We start from the raw sequence: 24,669 nt of genomic DNA, 5'->3' as shown, positions 1-24,669 counted from the left end.
ATATCGCAGCGTTCATCATATTAATGAAAAAAAAAAAAACAATTTGTTAGATATAAATCGATACCATGTAGCCTGTATTCTAGCACAATTTTCTCTGCTTGTACTTTATTAAAAAAAACATAAAGAAACCCAAATTGCCGAAACTTGCGCTCGCTCGTTTCAGAAGTTAAGAAATATGTACCAGTAGTTGAAGTTACTGATAATAAACCAGGCGCTAGGTTGTATGTCATGTGTTCGAACACAGCTGCACGAAACGCGCATGCGCATTGCACTTCATCCTGTTACATCTCCATCGCATTCTGCTCGCGCAATTATTTGCATTCCAAAATTTCACTATCAACGCGTCTGAAGAAGTATATCCTCAATAATTAAAGTTTCCTGAACTTCATAAACTTTTCACAAGGGCTGTTTGGAGCGAGTAAAATGGAAGATTTAGATCAGATTGTGAGCTGCCTTTTGGACAACATTGAGGTCAATAATAAAGAGTTTATTAAAAATCGCTAACATATTTGATTTTTACTTATAGATAATTTTAAAATGCACCAAAACATTTACGAATGATATGTAAAGATTCTTGGGAACAAAGTAAAACACCTTTTAAAGCTCACTCTGCCTCGCTTTCGTGATTCGAAATTAAGTTTACACCAACAGAGGTTGAGAATATTAACTCTTAATTCAATTAAAAACTTTTAAATGAAATTTAAATTTGAGTTTTAAAGAAAGCTAATACATTCCGAATTTGTTTACAAACTTTTTTTGATTCTTACATGTTATTAGAAGTATAAATATTTATATTTAGGGTAATTTTATTTTGCCGTACATATTCGTTGCTCATTATAAACCAGTTTATTATTTATGTTTATATATGTAATAATAATTCATTTATTTCTTATTAACAGTGGGTTCTTAAGAAATATTTTAAAAAACAATGGCGATCAATTTTCAATAGAATACAGTTCGTTATCAGATATTAAATGTGGCGAAAGCATTTAAAATTATCTGCATCTACTAATTCCACTCAAATTTAACCCATGAAAAAATTAATAAATATTAAATTAATTCACTTTATATTAACCCAAACCACCTACCCCTCCAAGTAATAATATTTCTGAAGAAAAAACAAAGGTAGTAGTGATTCAAACCCTTATGTCCGTTAATTTGTTAATATGCCTACCACAGTAACTAATAAAAATGCACCAAATATCAGCAACACATTTCTCTAAAAAAAAAAAAAAAAAAAAAAAAGCCTTGAAATGCAGTAACGATTTTGCAGAGTTATTGTATCAAAATTTATGAAATTTTTAAAAATGTATGTTATATTCATAATGTTTGTGTTAACGTATCTAATTCGGTGGGTTGAAAATGCATTCAATTTTAGTCATCGGCTTTTTGGATTGTTTTCTGTGTTTTTGTGTATTCATTTCTTTTACGTTCTTAAATTTTTCTAGGACGCACAGTGTAAACCAGCAATATCAAATGGCCATGAAAACCTATCTAAATTGATTATAATTAAATGTTTCATTTATAAATCGCTTGAACTATGGCCTTTCGGTATGAACTTGCATAAACACATTGGTGTAGTTGCAAACCGCAGAACATCAACTCAGTCTGTCTCGTAACCCGAGAATTTATACATTTCCTCTCGGGTGCCGTAGCTGGCAGCGCGCCTCCAGCTGACTGGGCGTCCTTGGTTATATTACCGAGCGCAACATGACCGCCACTGGCCGCACGTTTGTAGACCAGTCCAGCCAGTAACCTGGTGGCGGTGGACACGAGGGAATCTTCAGGCGGTTTCCCACATGGTCATTCCACCTCAACTTACCAAATTTTGAAAATGGGTACAACTGGTCTCTCTTAGATTCTGTTTAAACTTTGATAGAATACTTTAAGATGCCTTAAAAGAAGCTGTGAAAAATTGTAACAGCCTAACTCAAATGGTAACGACACCATACCCCAGGTTTTGGATGGCTGCTTAATTTAGGGAAAATTTCCGGAACCATTAAAGGAAGCGATTGTTATTCCCTTGCATGTTCTAATTTTAATTTTAAACAAAAATCGATATTAAGTTGCATCTCAAAAATTTAAAAAATATTTGTTTCAAAACAATCAATGTTATTTTTAGAAAATAACAAAATTTTGTATGTAAATCAATAGATATGGGTATAGAAAAGTTTTAAGTACAAATGATGCTTTAAGCAAAGTAATAAACATTGTTCAAAGAGCCATAGAACAAAATAAAAAAAGTGTGTGTAATGTGGGATCTTGCTAAGGCGTTTAATACTAAAGCACATAAAATACTTCCAGATAAATTAGATAAGGTATGAATAAGAGGTCAGCCAAACACTTGGTTTAAAAGTTATTTGGAGGGTTAATCTCATAGAGTGAAAGTAAATAATTAATAATAAATTAGGAAACTCTCTAATCCTAAATATAGGGGTCCCACAGGGCAGTATTCTTTGGCCAATTTTGTTTCTGATTATATATATATATATATATATATATATATATATATATATATAATTAATGTAACATCGACATAGAAGGGCGGATAAATTTTGCAGATAATACTGAAATATTATTTTCTTCCTCAAATTGGCCTTCTGTATTTGAAAAGGTTGATAATTAACTTAAAAAATTAAAGATATATTCGATGATAGTTTTCTTTCTTTAAATATAAGTTAAACGAAATATATTACTTTCTCTGCCAACATTTCTGGTCAGCTTATAGAACATGAACTTAAATTTCATGTATGTAATGAAATAAGCGTTAACTGCGAAAAATGTAGTCATAGAAAGAGTACAGAACATACTTAATATACTTAGGTATAGTTCTCGACTCTTATCTGAAATGAAACAAACATGTTTCATATCACACAAACCAAATTCGAAAAATGGTGTGTAAATTTGTTGAACTAAGATCTATATTATCTCTTGAAGGGATTAGAATGGTTTATTTTGCTATTTTCAGTCGGTTCTGCAGTATGGCATTCTGGCCTGGGGAGGAATGAGCAAAGCGTTAATTAAGCCACTTATTACAATTCAAAAACTTATTTTACGAGTCATTAAAAAAACACTCATACCAACCAAGGAACTTCTTAAACTTTTAAGAATCTTTGATATTAAAAAATTGTATATTAGAGCTGCAATAACGAGCATGTATCGTAGGGAAAATCAGTTAAATTATGTAGATCATAGTTATTCTACACAGCATAGGCACAAAATAAATTTACTAATTCCTTTACTTCATAAAAACTACTTTACAGAGATCTTTAAGTTTTTGCTTCCAAAGAACTGTAGTTATTCTTCCTAAAAAATTGAAAACAAAAAATGATTATCAAATTAATGAATATGCTACACTTTGGCTAAACAATTTAACTGATGAAGATATTTGTGTAACATTTAAGTAATGTATTATATACAGAATTAATATGTGTACTTCTACTTTCCTTTTTCGTCTTTTTATATATAGAACTTTTTGAAACAATGTTAAAAATGTTATTTTATTATTGCTCTTTTAACATTAGATTATATGAATAATTATGTAAGATTTCTTAAGTAAATTTTATTTATTTGTCATTGTTACGATTTTTAATATGTATAAATTAGTAAAAATACTACTAATTGCTTAAAGTGACTAGATGCACTCTCACACAAGCATGCTTTTGTGAGTGTTACGTTTTCCTGTATAATTTAGTGAATTGTAAAAACTTTGTAAGAAAAGAGGAAAATAAATACGTCAAAAATCTAAAAAATCTGAGTCACCACATGACGTAACTATTTAAAAAGGAACATAACTAGTTCCTATAGATATAAAAAGGCAACTAATTGATGTGGAGGAGGTCTCACGGATAGCGAAGCGCGTGCAAAGAACAGCTGTCTCCTGCAAGCCCTTCACTTGCCTTGCTGCCACACCCCCCCCCCCCCCCCTCCATTTGAAGTCGGATACACACAAGTAGTAGATAAGAATTCAGTTTAGACTGACGAAATCCAGACTATCGAGCCTTTATGTTATGAAACCACCAACTATGGGTAAATCTACAGTTGAACGAAAATTAAAAGTTAAACACACATTACCTCTATAACATCTCTACTTAGCTTCTGCCGGCCATTAGGTACAGGATCCAAGATGGGATGAGATCTATTAAGTTAAGGAAAAGCTCTTTCCATTAAAAATAATCATAATAAAATTTTAGGGTACCCATTTATGATATTAAATTTTAATAATTCATTAAATTTCATTTATTCTATATTTATTCATAATTTTAAGTCAATATCATATATATAATATTCCAGAGAATCGCTACTTCAAAATTGTTGAGCCACATAGGCGATGTATAAAATCTTATGTCAATTTCCTAAAAAAAAGATTTTATTAAAAATATGAAAACCTTTAAAAAGCCCTAACTAAGCGGATCCCGGACATGGCTTTCAACTGCCAGGACAAGATATCAAGGGGTAACGGGGAGGGGCTGAATTTAAATATTCAGCACGGATCGTGTATTGTAGGTGCATTTAAAGGTGAACACACAAGAAACCTGAGATTCAAAAACATAAATGATATTAGGAACATTTAATTAATGCACTTCTCAATAACAAATACTTATAGACATGCAAACAGCCCTAGAGAATAACAAGTTCATATTACACTTTCCTACACATTACGGATTAACAAAGATGCATCACTTAATTATTACCCGTATGTTTGCGTACAAGAACAAAGGAGTACATTTGAATACAGCAACACTGAAATAATAAAACATTTAAACTAACCGTGAAAGGGATAACATATCCCGTTAAGTTAATGTACATTGAAGTGCAGGCAGTACGACAGGAAATCAAGCCCTATCACGCTCAATTGAATGGGACTAGGCCCATAACTATGCTGACAAATAAACGGCAAACGTGAATATTGATACCATACTTAATAGATAACGAAGTAACGGTTACAAATAAATAATAAGCGTACAATGGCTTATTAATTCCAAAAGAGAATAATACTGAGACTAGAACAATGAGTCGACCTCGCGGGGCAGAAAAGCCAAAATAATGAATTTCCAAAAAGAAACGTTTACATCCCACGCACTTAACATTATATCCAGACGTAATTTTTGAGGTGGCGGCCGAAAGAGAATTTAGAAAAGACAAAATAAATTTAAAGTTCGCAAACTACATTATGAGTAGGACCACCGCCTAACTCCCTGAAATAACTTGAACTTACATTATTTTTCCCCGGAGATAGTTCCCTCGGCCTATCAACGAAGTGCCCTAAATGAACAACAAAATTTAATAAGACCTTCAAAGAGCTGAGCGACCTCTTATAAAGGCTCTGCGCGGGCCACCGCGCATGCGCCAACCCCGGGAGGGGAGGCTAGAAGCAAAGCACATCACAACAGGGGGAAGGGAAAAGGAGGGAGGGAGAGGCCATTGACGCCCCGGCGCGCTGTTTGAAAGTAGCGGGACCTGACCGCTGCAACTCCCCTGCCCTAAAATGTCCGTGCCCGCCGGAAACGAAAGTTAAAAAAAAAGGGGGGCCCAAAGGCAATTATCAAAAATGTTCACTCACAAATCCCGACAACTGTTAAATTCAAATATAGACACAAAATTTCCAAGCAGTCTATCTGCAAATGTACAATTTTCTAAGGGTTCTCATCATAGTCCACAAAAACTTCATAAACAATTTCGGAAGACATAGTTTCAATGTTAACAGAAAATTCATTCCAAGGAAGTTCAAGTTCGTATACAAAAATACATTTATTTTTTCTGCATGCTGCAACAACTTGCACCCACGAAGCCACCGGAACGCAGCTCCGCAGCGCAGCAGCGACGAGCTTCGTAGCAGCACTCTGCGACAAGTCCACGCCGGGAGATGACACGTCACAGGACGCGGCGAAACCAGGCGTCCCCGATGCCGCGAGCGCCCTGCGCCTGGCGGGCTCGACTCGTCACCTCGCACCCCGGTCGAGCGGGAGGTATGCTCGCAGGGGCTAGGACTTCATGGCGCATCCGCGTGCGCCGCCGATGCTTCGTCCGCGGCCTCAGCCACGACAAGAAAAGGACGGAAAATGCCGCCTCCACGGCAACCAGCGCTCCAACTCCGTGATGTCACAACCAACTCGGCCAGCTAGCAGCGACAGCCAGTCCAGGAGAAGAGCCTGCTTGGGGTGGTGAAGTACTGCCAGGCAGCGGACTGGAAGGCGACTCCGGAGACATCACCACGCCGGAATCCGCACAAAATGGTGCGGCAGGTACTCGCTCAGGCATCCGCAACGGATGCATCGGCAGACAGGATTCGTCATCAACCGACGAGTGAGTAGTCGTGTGGGTGGCGGCAGTCCGGATACCAGGCAGCCTCAGCAACGTCCAACACCGGATACAGCGGACGGACAGGTAGACACATCGATGGGCGGGCAACGGTAAGCGGGCAGGCAGAGGAGCATCAGGTCCCCTGCTGCACGTCGTCCTTAACAAGATTACAACTAACACTTTTAAGCACGGCCTCCAGGGAGTTGTCATCGGATGCGGGTTCCAGAGGCGGCAGTCCCCACATGCTCAAGAGCGGGTGGGTCATCTCTCTCCCCAGGAACGGAACTGAGGGAGGATAACCAATGGTGGAATGCACCGCGGAATTAAGACCAGCGTTAATGAAATCAAGGTCACTGTCCCAAAGTGACTGATTCTCCCTATAAAATTAAGCACATTATTAACTCGCTCCGACTGATTCCCTTGAGGGAAATAGGCACTGCTGTAAATGGGCTAAATGGCCCATTGAAAACACATGTCCTTGTACAGAACAGAACGTAAATAGCGTGTGTTGTCACAGGTGATCATGGAAGGAGCACCAAAAACTTTCCATACCTGTTCACGTAAAGCCTTCACAATGCTAGCGGCCTTCATGTTTTTTAAAGGAAGCAGAATCACAAATTTAGTAAAAATATCTGAAATTACTAAAATGCAATTGTTACCCTTTTTAGATCGTGTAAGGTGGCCGAATATGTCGATATGGAGCACATGCCACGGAGCAACAGGCGCATCAGCACAATACATGCCCACTTTGGCACACTGTGGGGGCTTTGAGACCTGACAGTCCTGAGAAGAACGGACGTGTTTCTGTACATCCGCTCGCAGCTCTGGCCAGGCTAAATGTGCACTAATGCGACGGAAGGTTTTATCGATGCCCAAGTGCGCACCTAACAAGGAGTCATGGAAATATTCCATAACCATGGGGTGAATAGTGGCCGGAACATCTGCTTTCCTTTGCTTACCGGACTTTCCGATATAATACACTACACCCTGCTGCTTAATATAAGGCACGGCTTTACTGGCATGTAAATCCCTTCGGATCTGCACACACAACGGATCCTCGTGCTGGCATTCACGAATGCTTAAAGACTCTGGGAAAACCTTACACACAGCAACGGTAATCGGCTCGGTCTCTACCGGAGACAAGACACTGGTGTCGAATTCTTCCGGAGAAAACATACGCGAAAGCGTATCGGCAACCACATTTCCACTGCCTTTAAGATGGTGCAATTAAAACTTAAATCGTGACAGCCGTAATACCCAGCGTCCAAGTTTACCTAGCTGGTTGGGGTGGTTGAACAACCAGCTAAGAGCCTGGTTGTCCGTGAACAGGTAAAACTCATGACAATCAAGGTACGAAGCGAATTTTTCCACGCCAAATAGACACGCCAAGGCCTCTTTCTCGTACGTGCCTAAATGCTTTTCACCGTCAGTTAGAGTCCTACTGGCAAAGGCTATAGGGCGTAACCTATCATCTTCCATGTGCCCAAGGACAGCTCCTACTGTCATACTAGAGGCGTCAACGCAAACCTACGTTGGAAGTCAGGAAGAACCATGACGGGGGGTGAATACATTAAAGCCCTTCTCGAAGGGAACCTCGTCTTCATTCAGAACCTCTATGAGCTCGTCCCGCCTCATACGGTAAATCCACCCGGTTGCCGGAGTCCCCATGGTGCATGAAACAAAGAAAATACACGCGTTAATGCACAATCCCTAGCAGAGTAGCGCAGTTGAAGGCCTTTACAAAGCCCTAACTAAGCGGATCCTGGACATGGCTTTCAACTGCCAGGACAAGATATCAAGGGGTAACGGAGAGGGGCTAAATTTAAATAATCAGCATTGATCGTGTATTTTAGGTGCATTTAAATGTTAACACACAAGAAACCTGAGATTCAAAAAAATACATTATATAAGGATACATTTAATTAATGCACTTCTCAATAACAAATACTTATAGACGTGCAAACAGCCCTAGAGAATAACAACTCTTTATAAGCTTCAATAAGAATTACAAAACTTGCACGCGTGTGTATGCGTGCGGGACAACAGAATAGGGGCGCAGAAATCCCTTATAACAAGTTCATATTACACTTTCATACACATTACGGATTAACAAAGATGCTTCACTTAATTATTACCGTACGTTTGCGTGCGAGAACAAAGTAGTACATTTAAATACAGCAACACTGAATAAATAAAACATTTAAACTAACTGTGAAAGGAATAACATATCCCGTTAAGTTAATGTACATTGAAGTGCAAGCAGTACGACTGGAAATCCAGCCCTATCACGCTCAATTGAATGGCACTTGGCCCATAAATATACTTACAAATAAACGGTTAACGTGAATATTGATACCATACTTAATAGATAATGAAGGAACGGTTACAAATAAATAATAAGCGTACAATGGCTTATTAATTCCAAAAGAGAATAATACTAAGACTCGAACAATTGTAAACGAGTCGACCTCGCGGGGCAGAAAAGCCAAAATAATGAATTTCCAAAAAGAAACGTTTACATCCTACGCACTAAACATTTTGAGGTGGAGGCCGAAAGAGAATTTAGAAAAGACAAAATAAATTTTAAGTTCGCAAACTACATTATGAGTAGGGCCACCGCCTAACTCCCAGAAATAACTTGAACTTTCATTATTTTTCCCCGGAGATAGTTCCCTCGGCCTATCAACGAAGTGCGCTAAATGAACAACAAAATTTAATAAGACCTTCAAAGAGCTGAGCGACCTCTTATAAAGGATCTGCGCGGACCACCGGCTAGAAGCAGAGCACATCACAACAGGGGGAAGGGAAAATGAGGGAAGGAGAGGCCGTTGACGCCCCGGCGCGCTGTTTGAAAGTAGCGGGACCTGACCGCTGCAAATAGGTATTTAAATTATGACTAAAATTTTAGTTAAAGATATTTTTCGGTAAATCCAGGTGCCAACTGTAAAATATATACCAGAGCCAGCCTTTCAAATATGGTATTTCTGCATCCTCCACAAAATATTATCTAGAAGGCCTCAATTTAGCACGTTGTCTTGCTTAAGTGCAAAGTTGTAGGTAGGACATCGAACTTGTCAGAATTTACATAAATCACTTCTGTGTTTTCCACAACCACCCACACACTGGCCTCTGGTGGTTTTAACTATTTGGGTTAGGCCATAACAATTTTTCACAGCTTCCTTAAAGGCTTCTGAAAGCATTCTGCCAAAGTTCAAACAAAATCAAAGATGGTCGAGATGGAGTCATTTGGTGAGTCACCATGGTGACGGTGGTGCTGAGCTCGTGGCAGCTGTCCCTTGGTTCTGTACCGAGGGCCATGCGACCGGCACTATCGCCCATACGTTTACAAATATATCCGTACATTTACGAAAATTCCTGGAAAATTCCTTGTAAAAAATTAATGGTGATAAGGCTTGACAGTGATTTTACGTAGCTACCACATTGTCATGTTCGAATCAGGAGAACAATTGTATTCTGCACTCTTAGCTTTTGTAAAGAACGCGCTGTGTGTGTGGGGGGGGGGGGGGTGTTCGCGGGCGTGTCTGATGACGTAGTGAGGGTCACTCGTTTCGTCCCAGCTCCCTCCACCCTTCAGCTCATAAACACTGAGTGGCTTGCCAAATGGTTCAGAGACACCGAGCGGGACAGCGTGACGCCATGCCCTACATTCTAAGCACGGAACTTTGAGAGGTACTGCGAAACAGTGAAATTTCACTGAAAAAACTGTCGACGCTTCTTCGTTACAAATCAGTTAGGATAATTTTAAACAGTTCGTCAGAAACATTCTGCTTATTTGCAGTATTTTTAACAGTGTCATATTTCGAGTGTAGCTTAACGTTTAATGACGCTGTGGGTAGCTTCGTATCTAAAAAAAAAAGTAGTATACTTTGGATTAGTTTACTAGTTATTAAGTTTTGAATTTCTTATCAGTACGAATGTGTTACGTTACAAACGTAATTTTGGTGGTGGATTGAGTCTAAATTAAAAATTATTTACAATTAACATTTTCACCTTACTAGTATCGTTTGGGGGATACTGTGGCTTGAGTCGGAGTGTGGTGCGTAGTGTCGATGTCCGCCATCTTGAATTGCATCGTCACAGCGACCACCTTGGACGAACTTGACCTTCAAACATCCTCAAAAATATCTCAAAATACCTCAAAATTTCCCTATATATATTTTGTATTCATTCCGTTTAAGTTATTTTCTTTCAATGTTCAAGGATTTTATGAAAAGAAAATAGGTTGATTGATTGCGTAAGCTGTAAGTAGCCTCAGTTTTGTTTTAAATATTACATGAATGTTTCTGAAACGATTTTGATGGTTTTATGGTTTTGTGAAGGCGCACACAATCGTTTCACTCTCAGTTTATCGCCGTTTCAAGATAAATCAGCTCCAGATAAAGTTTTATTTGTGATTTTTTTTTCACTTGAGTTACATGTAGGAATGAATTATGTGGCAGTGCCGTGTGTTGATGATTGCGTCTGTGTCTCCAGAGGAACGGGACGCTGAACGAAGTGTCCACAATCTTCACCGGCCACACGTCCATGAAGGACTTCGGCCTGCTGGACCGACTGAACGGCCTTGACCACCTGCCGTACTGGTCTGAACCACCTTGCAACGACATCCGTGCGTCCGAAGGTGAGCCCATAGTTTCCCTGCCGTCGGAGTTCGGCAGAGGCCGGGGCTGCATGATCAAGCGCCACTTCGTTAGGCTGCTCCACGGGTTTCTGCGCTCTCACGCCATCAGAGATTGCAGAAGCTTTGAAGAGTTACCGACGAATAATGCACCTCAAGTATACTGCAAACAACAGTGTAATGTTACACCGATGTAGGTGGCAACTGTATCGCCACCAATTTAAGTGTACTTTAACCCCGCATGTTTAAGCGTGTTTTAACACACTCATTTATGAGTGAAGAGGCAGTTTTGTCGTAAAATCACACCAACGAAGTAGGTGTAAATTTACCCATTACTGATAGGTCATTTAACCAAGTACATTTAAAAATAACATATAAAATCTATGTGTAAATTCGCGCAGTTTTTGTGACTAGTTCTCATAATTTCAATGTTAACTTTCACATATATTATTTACATAAATATACAGTGTATGTATGTGAAGAATAATATTTGCCAGTGCTAAATAACACCTTTATTGTATGCGTAGAATTTAAATGCTATATTAAGTGTTCATATAATTCATCAAGTAAACTTATACATACACTACCTATGTGATTTTGCATTTTAAAATGGTATGATATTACATATTAAAAATAACAGATACAGAGCAAGTGTTAGTTTTATCATCACCACAGTTCGTTCGTAGTGCCAGGTAACTGGATCTTCGTAGAAACGTAGCTGAATTCCGACTTCTGAGCTCTGTGTTCCGATGTGAACAAGATAAACACGCACTAGCGTGGAAGAGGAGTGTGTTTGCTGTAAACTTAACCAGTGTCTTGAGGATTCGTTGACACTTCAAAATGAATCTTAGAAGTTCATGTTTTACTTACGTTAAGTCGGTGTGCGTACATTTACGAAAGGTGCGCAAATCTTCGTTATTATCATTACTTGCGTGACATTTGACCCCCGTGATATTACACTAAGTGAATATCTGTTGAAAAAAAAAACTATTGCAAGGGAAGTATGAAGTTAATAATTTTAGTTAAACCTATTTCACAAAAAAAAATATGGCGTGTGATTCCAAGACTTAGGTGACAATTTTTTGCTATGCATAGCTAATAGTAAAAACAATTTTTAAAAATGTTAAGCAATTTTAAGAGGCAATAGAAATTTTAATACATCGTTTTGGTTTGATGAAATTTAAACTTGCATTAGTGACGACTTAATTAGTCAATTAACTCATTTTGTTGTACCTGTGTTTTCGTTGATCTTCACTCTGGTAGGTTTAGTGACGGGATCAGTTTGTTTCCAACTGCCAACCACTTCACGGTCCTGCGAGAGACTCCGACCCAGGAATGCTAAAATAAATAGTGAGCCCGACAGCGCGCACTAATCTCGTGATGTGATACCTCCTAGCAAATTAAGTCAAAATCTTAACTTTCTTTTTGATTAATTCTTATATAACGGTTTATACCTGAAAATATAACTCAATATTTATTTTCTTCAAAATTAGTTTTGATTATTTACACTAAGTGGTAATTTTTTGTTGATGTAAGTAAAAATCAACTGTATGTTCCATTTTTAGCCATTTACAATAGAAAATTAACAAAAAAAATTTTCTTATTGAAATTTTTTGTGTATTCGGGACGTTTTTAGCGTTTCGTATGTACGCACATAAAAATTAATATTTCTTGGATTACGTCTCCCTCATTTAATTAATTTATCTGAAAACCCGTAGTATTTTAATGAAATATAACAATTATGTCTACAAACGCACCATGAAAATAAACGAACTCCGAAATAAATAGTTTCTGCGGGGATGATTTCTGTAAAATCATTGTCATGAATTATCATTATTCTACGTCGCACTTGAACCATGAAGCCAGATGAGGCAGTAGTGAGACACTGTTCTCGCATTCCAGTTGACCCTGGTTCAAATCTCGGTCCAACCGTCCTGATATAGGATCCCATGGTTTGCCCGGAATCACTACAGATGAATACTAGGATGAATCCTTACAATAATTCATAGCCAGTTTATTCCCAAAGATTCACAATATCTCCAGTATACACAGTATCCCCAATATCCCCAGGATCACCAATTTTCACATGAAACCCCGTTCCCCAGTATCCCCAACATCCCAGTTTTCCCAGGATCCACAACATACCCAGTATCACCAGTTTCACCGGTATACCCAATATCTCCACTATATAACCAGTTTCCCCATGATTCACAGTATGTCCAGAATCATCAGTTACACAGTATCTTCAGTTCCCAAGTATCCCTAATATCCCCAGTATCATCCTGGTCGGTGTAAATAAGTGTTACCACTGAAGTAAAACCTGTCGAGAGACGTCTAACCGAAGAAAAAAAATAGTGTGTACCAACAAGAATAATCTTGGAGTGTAACAGAAAACTCATAAACAAGAATCTTATTTTACAGCAAAAAAAAATTCTTCTTAGACATGCAAGTATATCCTGTTTACATAAAATTTATTATTCGGAAGTCGGAATCCATCAGCGTTGATTTGTTACAAATATATATTCTTTGATAAATTCCTGAAATTTGAAAAGGGGGAAGGAGAGATTTATTTTAAAAAATAACTTCCTGAACATAATCCAATGCCTGTTTCAACTGGAAGTCATAGAAATACCTAACAAATGAACAAAAAAAGAGACTACATGAACATGCAGAGAACCAAATCAATATTAGCTGGTGTGAAAAGTTAAATACCTGGACAGCACAGAGAATATCATGGAAGGACTTTAGTCAGTCCTTCCATTGAATTATCTGTGCTGTCCAGGCATTTAACATCTGACAGTATAATTTTGCGAAACATCTCTATACGTTTCTTGATAAACGCGTTGTATATGTTTACGTTTTAAGACGCGATACACCCACCTTCTTCAGTATGACTTGAAACAAAAAACAAATCATGCATTGCAAATTAATAACAAAGCTATATATTAAATATATGTTTGCTTGTAAACATATTGAGGCGTGCTGGTGTAACACATCAATTAAATTTTTCAGAGGCGTTGTGAAGGCCTTACTACAAAAACGCAGGCCAATTAAAACTGGCAACCAAAATGACTGAAACGCCAGATGTGGGCAAAACGCATTAAAAAAATATTTGCAAACGCCTTGTACCAAGCCTTTGTCCTGAATGATAAACAATTTGCAAAAATACAATAAATACCCCATGTTTATATTGACATATTGCCAAAATAGATCTAATACCTATTAATCCAATAAAACTTTAAACATGACTATTAAAATTTATAAGGTACAATACTCTGACCGTTTAAGCTAAGTTTTACTATAAGAAACACATTTTTTTAATAATATACAAAATTTAAAGTCTACAAAGTTCATGACTCGCCCTCGTTAGTCGGCGAGTATAAATTCCTCAGCAAGTAGTGGCTAATAGGATAGATACACTAAATACTTTCTTTTATTAATTGTACATTCATAAGACTTGAACAACTGCAGTAATACACATGTCTCGCTGCTGACAATAAATGCTGCTCCTAAATAATTTAAACCACCTAGGCGAATGTGTAGTGCATTAACCTGCCGAAAATGCCTAGTGGTCAGCTTCAGTGTAAGCTTCCTCTAAGTTGTTGAAGAGTAGTCAACCTGAGTCCCAAAGTAGTTATAAAAAAGTTATATAACTGAATGTCGTAAGTAATCGAGGAGACTGCCGTACACTCCAAACAGTTACTGCCCTAACTCCGTCGTGAATGTGCATACAGCTTAAGTTCGTGCAAGAAAGTTCACAACATAGGCCCCTGTTGTTCAAAGCAGTGTATGAAATGGCAAGCGCTAGCTGATCAAAATCTAAAGTTCACACCTCCTTAGTAATACCTGACGCGCCACTGAAATACGCAAAAGTAGCTAAGGGTATTGATAACAAGCAAGTTTAATTTTGTTGGCCAAGTCCATGCACAAGAAAATGAGAGTAAATACATACGTAAAATCGTGAGTGAAGCTAGGCAAACTTAAATTTGTTTTGACTATAGGTATACACATTCGGTTAACTGTGATTCCAAACAAAAAACGCCGTTAATAGCGTATGTACACAGACCATTCAGAGTTTAAAAAATCCTGCAGTATAGTTTTCAAGGTCAAGTTTATACACTAAGTAAAAACACTGCCAAGAACAGATGCAAAGAAACTGTTGCGAAAATCTAGAATCAATTCCACTCGAGAAATGTTCACCAATAAGTGGTCCAAAAAAAACTATTCTTGAGCTAATTAAATACGCATCCAGTGTTGAATTTGAAATGGAGAATGAAGCCTTACTTGTACGCGCGCAGGCCCGCAGGGTGGGTGAAGTTGTTCTGGAGGGGTTGGCTGCTTGCACCGCCCCGAGTCTTCAAAACCCTGGCTGCTGGCTGTCGAGCCTCACCGCGAGCTGCCGCCCTGAACTCGCTCCGTCCACGAGCCCATAGTTACTGTACACACGCCATAGTTTTATGGTACAGTTCAAAGACTCAGCCGGATAGTAAACGCACCAAACATCACAAAATAATGGTGAGTGCGCGAAAACAAATATTAACGAGAAATAAAATGAGCTGAATATTTAAAAAAAAAAGGCAGTAAAAAGATTAATTCTTAATAAATTAATTACATGATTAAACGCTCAGTAAATACGTCGCCGATGTCTCAATTTGTGTGAACTGTATAAACCAAATATACGAGTTATTTAAAGGTTTGTTGCAACTAGGAACAAAGTAAATCTGAGAAATTTTGGACAGACGACCACGCTAAACTATTGTTTTACGCAGGAAACCAACACCTACAAAGAAAAGAAAATCAACAGTCAAGGGGACTGCCGACAGAAGTGAAAACTTTAAACTTTGAAAATAACTGTGTTCTATTTTTCAATTTTTCAATTAATTATAGCCTCAATAATAATTTCACACTTATTTACATCAGTTATTGACGTAACATTAATGACATTATGATGATGTTAGTCTGACATCATTATGATTTCCCTTAAGTGGATTTTACATACCGAAGACATAGCTAGTAATGATACTCAATTTTATCGATTAAACCAGGAGTAGAATATTAAAATAATAAAAATAGTACAAATATTTTTAATTCCTAGTGATTTAGGTTCAAATCCCACTCGGATCTTTTTTTATTATTTTTAAATAAAGCAATAAAAATAACTAAAAAGGACTAGTATTGTTATTATAATGATTATTTTTGAAATCTAAATTATTATTAAATTATAAATATATAGTAAAATAATTCAATGTGACTCAAATAAAAAATAATAGGCGATAAATCTCAAAACTCGGGATTCATAATTCACAATACAAGAGTCTATACTGATTCACATAATGTACAATACACACATTTGGTACAGTGGCACACCAGAACTCTGTGCTCTTTTGCCAGTAGAATACAGAAGCAAGTCGCTTGACACGGTTTAACAAATACATATAAAATAGCTATCACTAACTATAATAAAATGGAAAAAATCTAAAAAAAAAGTTGGCATAGCAAAACTCGGGATCCAAACATAGTACCTATCGGTCGTCAGTCTTATGCGCTATCCGCAACACTACGCAATCGAATTTACATTGAGGTATTTTATTAAGTTCATATAAGAAGTCGTAAATCACGCCTCTACACATGAAAATGCATTCTCTCGAATATTTAAGGGAGAAGGGATTAAAGGTGACGATCACATGTAAAATTATTATGTAGGCTACACAGTTGGCTATTATATAAAAGTGGGACTCTATCTTATTGGCTATAAAATATATCCTTCTTTATTTTATTGTTTTACTTTTTTGAAGATTATTGTAAACAATTACTTTTAAATTAAGAAAATTTGAATTCTTGATTTATATTTTATCGGGCGAGGGCTTCACAATATTTCATACCGATTTTCTCAGCTCTCTATACCTCGATTTCTATTAATATCAGTATGATGTCAGCATGATATAATTTATTCTTACATAATTTTTTAGTTACAACATATGTCAGTGGTATGTCAAAATTACGTAATAATTCATTACCTAGCTATGACTTACCCGTGATGTCAGACCTAAGTCATGTGTTCACTGGGCAATGCACAGTATACACAAATTAAACTTTTCACGTGGTCAATTTAACTTCATTTACTGCTACTACAGCATGTCGGTGACGCGAACCCATAAGTTTTGCCCCTACAAAAAATCGCTCAACGCGGCTACAGAAGTTTTCACTTCAAAAAAGTGTAGGATATGCACAAAAAACAGAAAGTAAGACAAGATCAGCTACGGTAAAGAGATGCAGGTAGGGATAACGTGATTATGAAAAATTAACTAGCACGGTAAAAACAACTGAATGCACAACAATATAGACGAAACAACCGACCAAAATCTGGCATCTCTGACACGACTACACCATCGATGAACACAGTCGTGAAATCTCAACATGCACATAGATGACAGTGACACAACGAAGACAACACACGTGGACTTGCGACTGACGTAACATCCGATCCATCAAAGCGTTCTGCAGTAAGTCGCAGGTAAGGTCGTGACACTGGTTGCAGGGTGGTTCACAGAGTCGCAGAACTTGAGCTACGACTGTCACAACTATAGCCAATCAGCGCTGGCATGATACTACGAGAGGCAAAACAACTTAACAATACTAAGTATTTGTCTTTCTTCACGAAGTAGATACACATGTTTACAAACGCATATGATGCGAAAAGTACACCATTTTCCTGTTTAGGACGATTATGTTACGTTTAACAGTAAGATAGAACAAGGGTCGTGTACACAAGATCTGAACACCTTAATATCAACCTACTGATTCATAAATGGTGGCAAGAAACTGTCAAGATATTTAATTGCTAGGGTAATTCTTTCTTTAAAGATAAACCATGACAATTACCTACAAAACGCATCTAACAATAAATATAACTGAAAAAACTTAAAATATGTTGCGAGGTTAAAAGTGCTCGCTAAAAACTTCACATAGTCTATCATAACCTCAATTAATTTGTATGTTGAATAATGGTTTTCATAGGTTTCTAGTCAGCTGTTGAGGAATAATTATTAGGTAGTCAAAATTTTTATTTATGAACATTACCAGTATGTGTTTGTTGGATTACGAAATTTTATTGACTAAATTTAATATTTAAAAGTTCACTCGTGAACGGATTTCGCAGAGGTCGTGCTATGCACTCGTTTGTGTTTTTTAATCGTAAACTAGGCATCATGGAGCCAGTGCCAAGTGTGTCGCTTGCCCGACGAACAGAAACGACTCGATATGATACTGCAGAAACGTTTGTTGCGTAGGATGGAAGGCGGTCGGTGGCACCATTTTGTTTTCATTGCCAGGCACTCGAATAACAGCGTGAACATGACCCCCTTTCCCCGTCCAGGGTGAAGTGACGCGCTTACCGGTAGGGGGGATAGGGGGAAGAAATAATGGTTACTGGCGGATGTCACAATGTTCTCGGAGCAACGGCGCAGGCTGCAAGGTAACCACTTAGCACACGCGCCCTGTCGTTTTGAAACTCCTGAGGCTACCAATCAGAGACCTCTTCTAACTACACGTTTATCTGTTTTATTTTGTCGCCCTTGGTATCCCACATCACACGAATGGCGTATGTCCCGAGTTTCTCAAAAATTAACCTACTCCCTTTCAGAGTGTTAGCAAAAGCTGCAAACCGAATTCCCTGACATTCTCCTGGCTTCTCCAGGCCCTTTATAATATTTATACAGAAAACAACTAATATAAATTCTGGTCGTACTGCCTATCTCCACCGTAATCACAACGTACTTACATATTCTTCAATGTCATGACAAAAATGTGGACACAGTATCAGTGCTGAAAATTATGCACAAAGTGAGGATCTTGCTGCAAGAGAGGGGCAGCTCGCTGGAATTTATTGAGAAAACGATGGTTGAATGTATCTTACACAAAATATTAATACGTCGCAAGTACCCAAACGGTTAAAACTTAGCTATGTTTATAAGGAACTGTGTCTTTCTTTCACAAAACGGTATGTGTACGAAGTTTTTATGTATATTTATGTTCTAAAATTATATTTTCCCAAAATTAAGTTGCCAAATAATGTAACCGACACTATTTTGCAATATTGGGCTACATTAAGCTACCATGTTCTTGCAGTGTTTACTAAGTATGTAGCGGCCCAGGCAATGTTGACAAATGGTGGTGTGCGAGTCGGCAGTAGCACAGTGGCGTGTGCGCAGGCTCCTTCTTCCCGCCGCGCGACTTCACGCACGACGACGTCGTGCAAGTGTACGACAAGGACCTGTGCCGCGTGCTGCCGCTGGAGTTCCAGTCCATGACGGAGAAGGACGGCATCCGCGCCGGCTACTACCGCCCGCCCGACAACGTGTTCGAGCTGCCCGAAAAGAACCCGGGCAACAAGTGCTACTGCCCGGGCAGCAAGTGCAAGTGCCCGCCGCGCGGCCTGCAGAACATCAGCCCCTGCCAGTTCGGTGCGCTCACCCTACACCAGGGCCGGGGTCGCACTGTGGCGCTGAGCCGGGGAGTTTTCCGGATAGTTTGCGTGCATCCTCGAGAAGCCTGCACGATGCAAGCTTCTCAAGGATGCACGGTCGAAATATTATTCAGAAAAAAAAAGTGGAAGTTTTAGCTGCAGCGGCAGATACGTATAGTGTGACACCAGCCTAACGCCGGATTTATAAACTGCGCGCAGAATGCAAGAAACGCAATACGCAAAAAGTTCAATAACGAAGATTTCAAATATGCGTTCATGAAACACGCGCGATGCGAATACGGAACGCAAGTATCGACGATTGAATTTCCAGTTTTTTTTTTTACTTTACTTGCGTTTCTGCCTTTCATGATTGAACTGAGGTGTTCCGAAAACTTTTAAAGACTCAGACTTTATTCTTTTTACAAGGCTGCGGTATTGGTTTTATTATATGCAACAGGTTTTCACTTGTGTAACTTTCATACAGTAAAAGAAAAGAACACTTTCGAATTCAATTGTTGTAAATTTCATGTGTGTTCATGATCAAGTTAAACACGAATTCTTAAAAGAATCCCGGGGAAGAAATTTATTTTCTACTGTTTCACAATTTCAAGTTGTGAGCTTTGATGATGTCTTGCGGCTTGCTTGCTTTACAAGAGACCGAGATTTTCTTGCACCGGTTGCGTTTTGCGTCCTTGCGTTCCTTGCGTAGTTTATAAACCTGGCCCAATCTATAAAATAGGGTACTTATTTTTGTTATTTAATCTTCCACCAACTTTCACTTCAAGAAAATTAACAATATCTTTAAGGATGCCCACTTATTTACGATCGGTATCATTAAAATAATTTCATCTCTTATACCTTACAATTTCTATTAATGTGATATTAGAACCCTACCATCGCCCTCAATCTTGTCGGCCATTATGGCTTTGCTTGTTCTACCTAACCTCTTAGCAAAATGCCTGAAAAATGTCACGACATTTGAATATTTATTTATTTTCCAATAGGTTTTTGTTCCTGGTATATGGAGATACGTATTGGTACCCTATTATAAATCCCAGCTATATTTGTTCCTGAATATACTTATAAATTTAACAAAATAATTTTTTATTCGTGTCTATGTAGCCTAGTGTTAAATTTATCTGTGTTTGTTTTATTTATTATGTCACAACCTTCAGCTCTCAAAGTCTGAAATTTCACCGAAAAAGCTGTCAAAAATAACACTTTTTTTAAACATAGTTTATGTAGGCCTGTAGTGGCTCGTTAATTGTCGTTTCCAACTGATAGAAAATAATTTCAATCTTTTGAACATTGTAGATTTTTATTTAGATTGATACCATTTAAGTTAGTTTTTTTTGACATGGCCACCATTCTATTAAAATAATGGTGAGACATTTCAACATTTTTTTATCTTATGCAGACCATTAGAAAACAGGGAAGCATAACAGTGGTTAGATGTTTATATACAGGTAGTTTGAACTCCAGGTAGGATGTCAATCAGTAAATTTCCCACGAAACATGAGTAATTAACGTTTTTCAAGACGCCTGAACTAAAATTTTAATGATTTGTAATGATTTTTATATGTAAAAAATTTAGGTATTAAAATATTTGCAAATACAAAAATTCATTTCGAAAGAATCAGGAATATCTTTCTATTTATAAACGAATTTTTAAATATTATTCGTCTTCAAAAATATTGTACTCAACCTCGGTTGAGCACAGCTTGAAACAGCCCGAAGTCGGAACAGCTTTGAGTCCTACTGTGTTTAAAAACACCTAAGTTGAGCCCTTAAAAGAATGCTCACTGCTCTCAATATAAGTTTACTTTCAAGATCTCTCAAATATCAATTTTATTGTAAACATTTAACATCATTCAATAATGTTCCAGGTACAGTAGTAACAAATAAGCCTGACAACAAATGTGAACAAGTCAATACAATCCGAGCCAAGAGCCATACAAAAATTAAGTAAAGGTTTTCAAATTATAAGAAAGCAACTACTAGAAATATTTACACACTGATAAATAATAATTATAATAATGCGTAATCTATTCCTTTAGAAAAGTTATTCGGCCATCAAACTGCAAAGCAGACAAAGTTACTTTAAAGGCCGTATCACATGCAAAGAATCATAAGACTGTTCCCGTACTTTCAGAGACCCATGGTTGCTTTTAAGACATGTTATATTTCATTTATTACAACATTAAGAAAATATTATAGAGTCTGTCACAGACAAATATCACACAATAGTACAAAATATTATAGTGTACTTTACAGACGTTCACATTACATTCTAGATCGCGATTAATCATTTCTCATTTATTTTTACAATAATGCATTAATTTCCAAGTGGGTTTCATTTGAAAATGTGTTTGTTTTCACAGCTGCTCCTGTGTACTTGTCATTTCCACACTTCTACAATGCAGACCCAGCCTTGCTGGAAGCTGTGGAGGGTCTTCTGCCTTCTAAGGAACAACACGAAACCTACTTCAAGATACAACCGGTAATATAGTTTTCTTTTTTACTTCTGAAATTTGTTCTGGTTGGTTTTCCTGTTAACGACGATAGTGCCACGAATTAAAGAAGTGATTTTAATTGCACTTTTCCACTCATAGTACAAATATAACCAATAACATAAAAAAAAATTTGATACTGATTGAAGCTACACCAGATAAATCGTGGCCTCACTTTCAACCAATTTCTCTTTTGCGTTCTAGCTTTTCTTTTAAGTTGTTTATTTTTTAAACCTCTTTCGTTGACAATATTTCTATTGCAAATTTTATGTTTCGTGGCAAAAGTTGTGTCAAAAACTCTACCTCTGTACATAAAAAAAACGCTTGGAACGAAAAGTTTACCACAAACACGGAAGCCTTGAATACCGTAATTTATTATCGTCGCTGACGTTATTCCTAAAGAAATAATGGTTGACATTGGCGTTCGTGGCTGTTTCAGCTTAATGTTAATGAATTTCGTGTTTAACAACACGTGTTAAATTTTGTGTGTTGATTATAAAAGGTAGGTTGATGACGTAACTGCTATTTCTCGCGCAATGCAACACGAAAGTCAAATATTTGCATTTTTTTATGATTGGTGTTTTAAAGTCATTATTCTAATTACTTCATACGTTTGAAGTATTACTGAAAGAAACTATTTCCAAAAGTTCTGTGAGCAAATACGTCGATCACATCATGGTGAATGCCAACGCACATGGCCAGCCACCTGCGAAGCGCCGTGACGTCATCGTCGCGATCCGCACACCTATTCAACAGCTTCTCTTGACAGTGTTTGCATTGCCTTAAACACGTCAACTACTTTCACGCCAAGTTTTTACACAATGGATGATGGACAGCTTGAAGGAATAACAAGTGCTGTATTGTATCGTGCGGTTTGACGTATGTAAGGACTTAGTCATGCCTTCTAGTAGCGCCTGAGGCAAATGCAAATTCTAATTTCGCCAACGAGGAATATACGGATATTTATTTCGCAAGCAGTCCAAAGGAACTGCTAAATAGTTTGAGAAAACATTACGTTTTGTCAAAATAACTTTTATTTAGTCATAATCAAAAAAAAAAAACAATTATTTTGTAAATTTCTAAGCGATCAGAGTAAATATTAGAAAGATTCACAACCATAACATTCGTTTTCTTTACTCAGCCTGACTAAAAATGTTACATATTTATGCAGTTTATCTTTAAAAAAATAATTTTAATATGTGAAATAAAATACAATACTGAAATATTAACATTATAATAAAAGGATCTATGGCCTAAATGAAACAAAAATTTTGCTTAAAAATTAATAACAATGATTTTATTCTATGTCTCTAAACTGAATGTTATGTAAAAAAATTTGTTTCATAAGATTTGTATGAAAAAAAATTGAAAATTATAATTAAAGCCTACAAAATAAGTTAAATAAATTTATTGGGAACATTTATCAATGGAACAAAAATTCAACCGGAATTGTTACTACATACGAATATTTTTTCTCCTACAAAAACTTGTCATTAGATTATATAAAATGGTCAGGGCCTGATTAACCCTTAGGCTAATTAGGCTGCAGCCTAGGGCGGGAGGATCGGGTGAAGGAGGGGGGGGGGGGGGGTTGCGCGCTGAAATCGTATCTTCGCATGCACTATTAATCTAGCATCATTGCATCTACCCTACATATTTCAACTAGACCGAGACAAAACACTAAAACTAAATGCGCTGTGAACTGAAAAAGCTTGGGACTCCCTGATTTTAACTTTCATAGGTAGTATGAACCATGTTAAAATTTTCACACTAGTAAACAAAGTCAAAACTAATATACTACTCTTTAGGCCGACCGTAACACACACACCTGGCGGGGGCGCGTCCTCATAATTAGCCTAGGGCGGTCAGAACTTCTGATCAGTCGCTGAAAATGGTTACAAGAAAACTGAATATTAGTATTCACTGAATGATACTAAGGCATCGTTAGCATGTATCAAGAGATAATAACCCTGTCGTGTTATTAATATGGATTTATATTAGTTTTCTTGTTTGTATACATAGGTAGTTTTATTCTGACCATGCCATTTTTTTAAATATATAACATACATATTAAACTTGAGGAGAGTTGATATAAAACATGAAGGACAAGTTAAACATATAGAATCTTTAATTTTAACATGACTTAATGACAATGGAGAAAAAGCATGGTAACTGATAATTCAAGGCCTCATACAAAACTATCAAAAAGTATATTTAATATTGTTTGAATCCAAATATATTTATTTAAAATGAAAATTGATCGGGCTATTTAATTAACTCAATAGTTTATGGGTAATGTGTACCTCTAATATGTATAAATATATATATATATCTTTTTTTTCAGAAACTGGGAGTACCTCTAGAAGGGAAGGTGAAAGTGCAGCTCAACTTGAAAGTGGATCGCGCCATCAACATTTACTCCGTCACAAATTTTCGAGACATTATTTTTCCAATCATCTGGCTGGAAGAGGTAATCATTTATAAAGAACAGAAAGGGAGACTTAATATTACACTGACTTGTGTTTTTTTTTTATTTGTAGTTTTCCGAATGCTTTGGAACATATCGCAAACAATGTTTTTTTATAACTCTACGGCCTTTAACTTGGTTTCCGATTGATATACTGTGACGTAGTCTGTGCTGCGTCACTTTATGTCGTAAATTGTTTACTTTTTTATTAAAATAACATTTTTATTTTGTAACTAAAGTTAGTTTGTAGGTTTTACCATTTATTTTAAGGTACTCGTTAAAAAGATGA

The 24,669-nt window shown here is 37.2% G+C and overlaps 1 protein-coding gene across 3 annotated transcripts in view; it reads left to right on the top strand.

Annotated features, from left to right (window-relative positions):
* The window catches only part of LOC134529415 (scavenger receptor class B member 1), a 247,511-nt gene that overhangs the window by 212,538 nt on the left and 10,304 nt on the right, over positions 1-24,669 (top strand). For all 3 annotated transcript variants that reach the window (XM_063363467.1, XM_063363466.1, XM_063363465.1), the window contains 4 exons: positions 10,798-10,942; positions 19,150-19,401; positions 21,785-21,903; positions 24,258-24,383. In XM_063363467.1, coding sequence (XP_063219537.1) covers positions 10,798-10,942; positions 19,150-19,401; positions 21,785-21,903; positions 24,258-24,383 — 642 coding nt within the window. The remainder of the gene's footprint in view (positions 1-10,797; positions 10,943-19,149; positions 19,402-21,784; positions 21,904-24,257; positions 24,384-24,669) is intronic.

This window comes from Bacillus rossius, chromosome 2 (genome assembly GCF_032445375.1).
Source record: "Bacillus rossius redtenbacheri isolate Brsri chromosome 2, Brsri_v3, whole genome shotgun sequence".
Taxonomy (NCBI): Eukaryota; Metazoa; Arthropoda; class Insecta; order Phasmatodea; family Bacillidae; genus Bacillus; species Bacillus rossius.
This window is presented reverse-complemented; position numbering and strand designations above follow the sequence as displayed.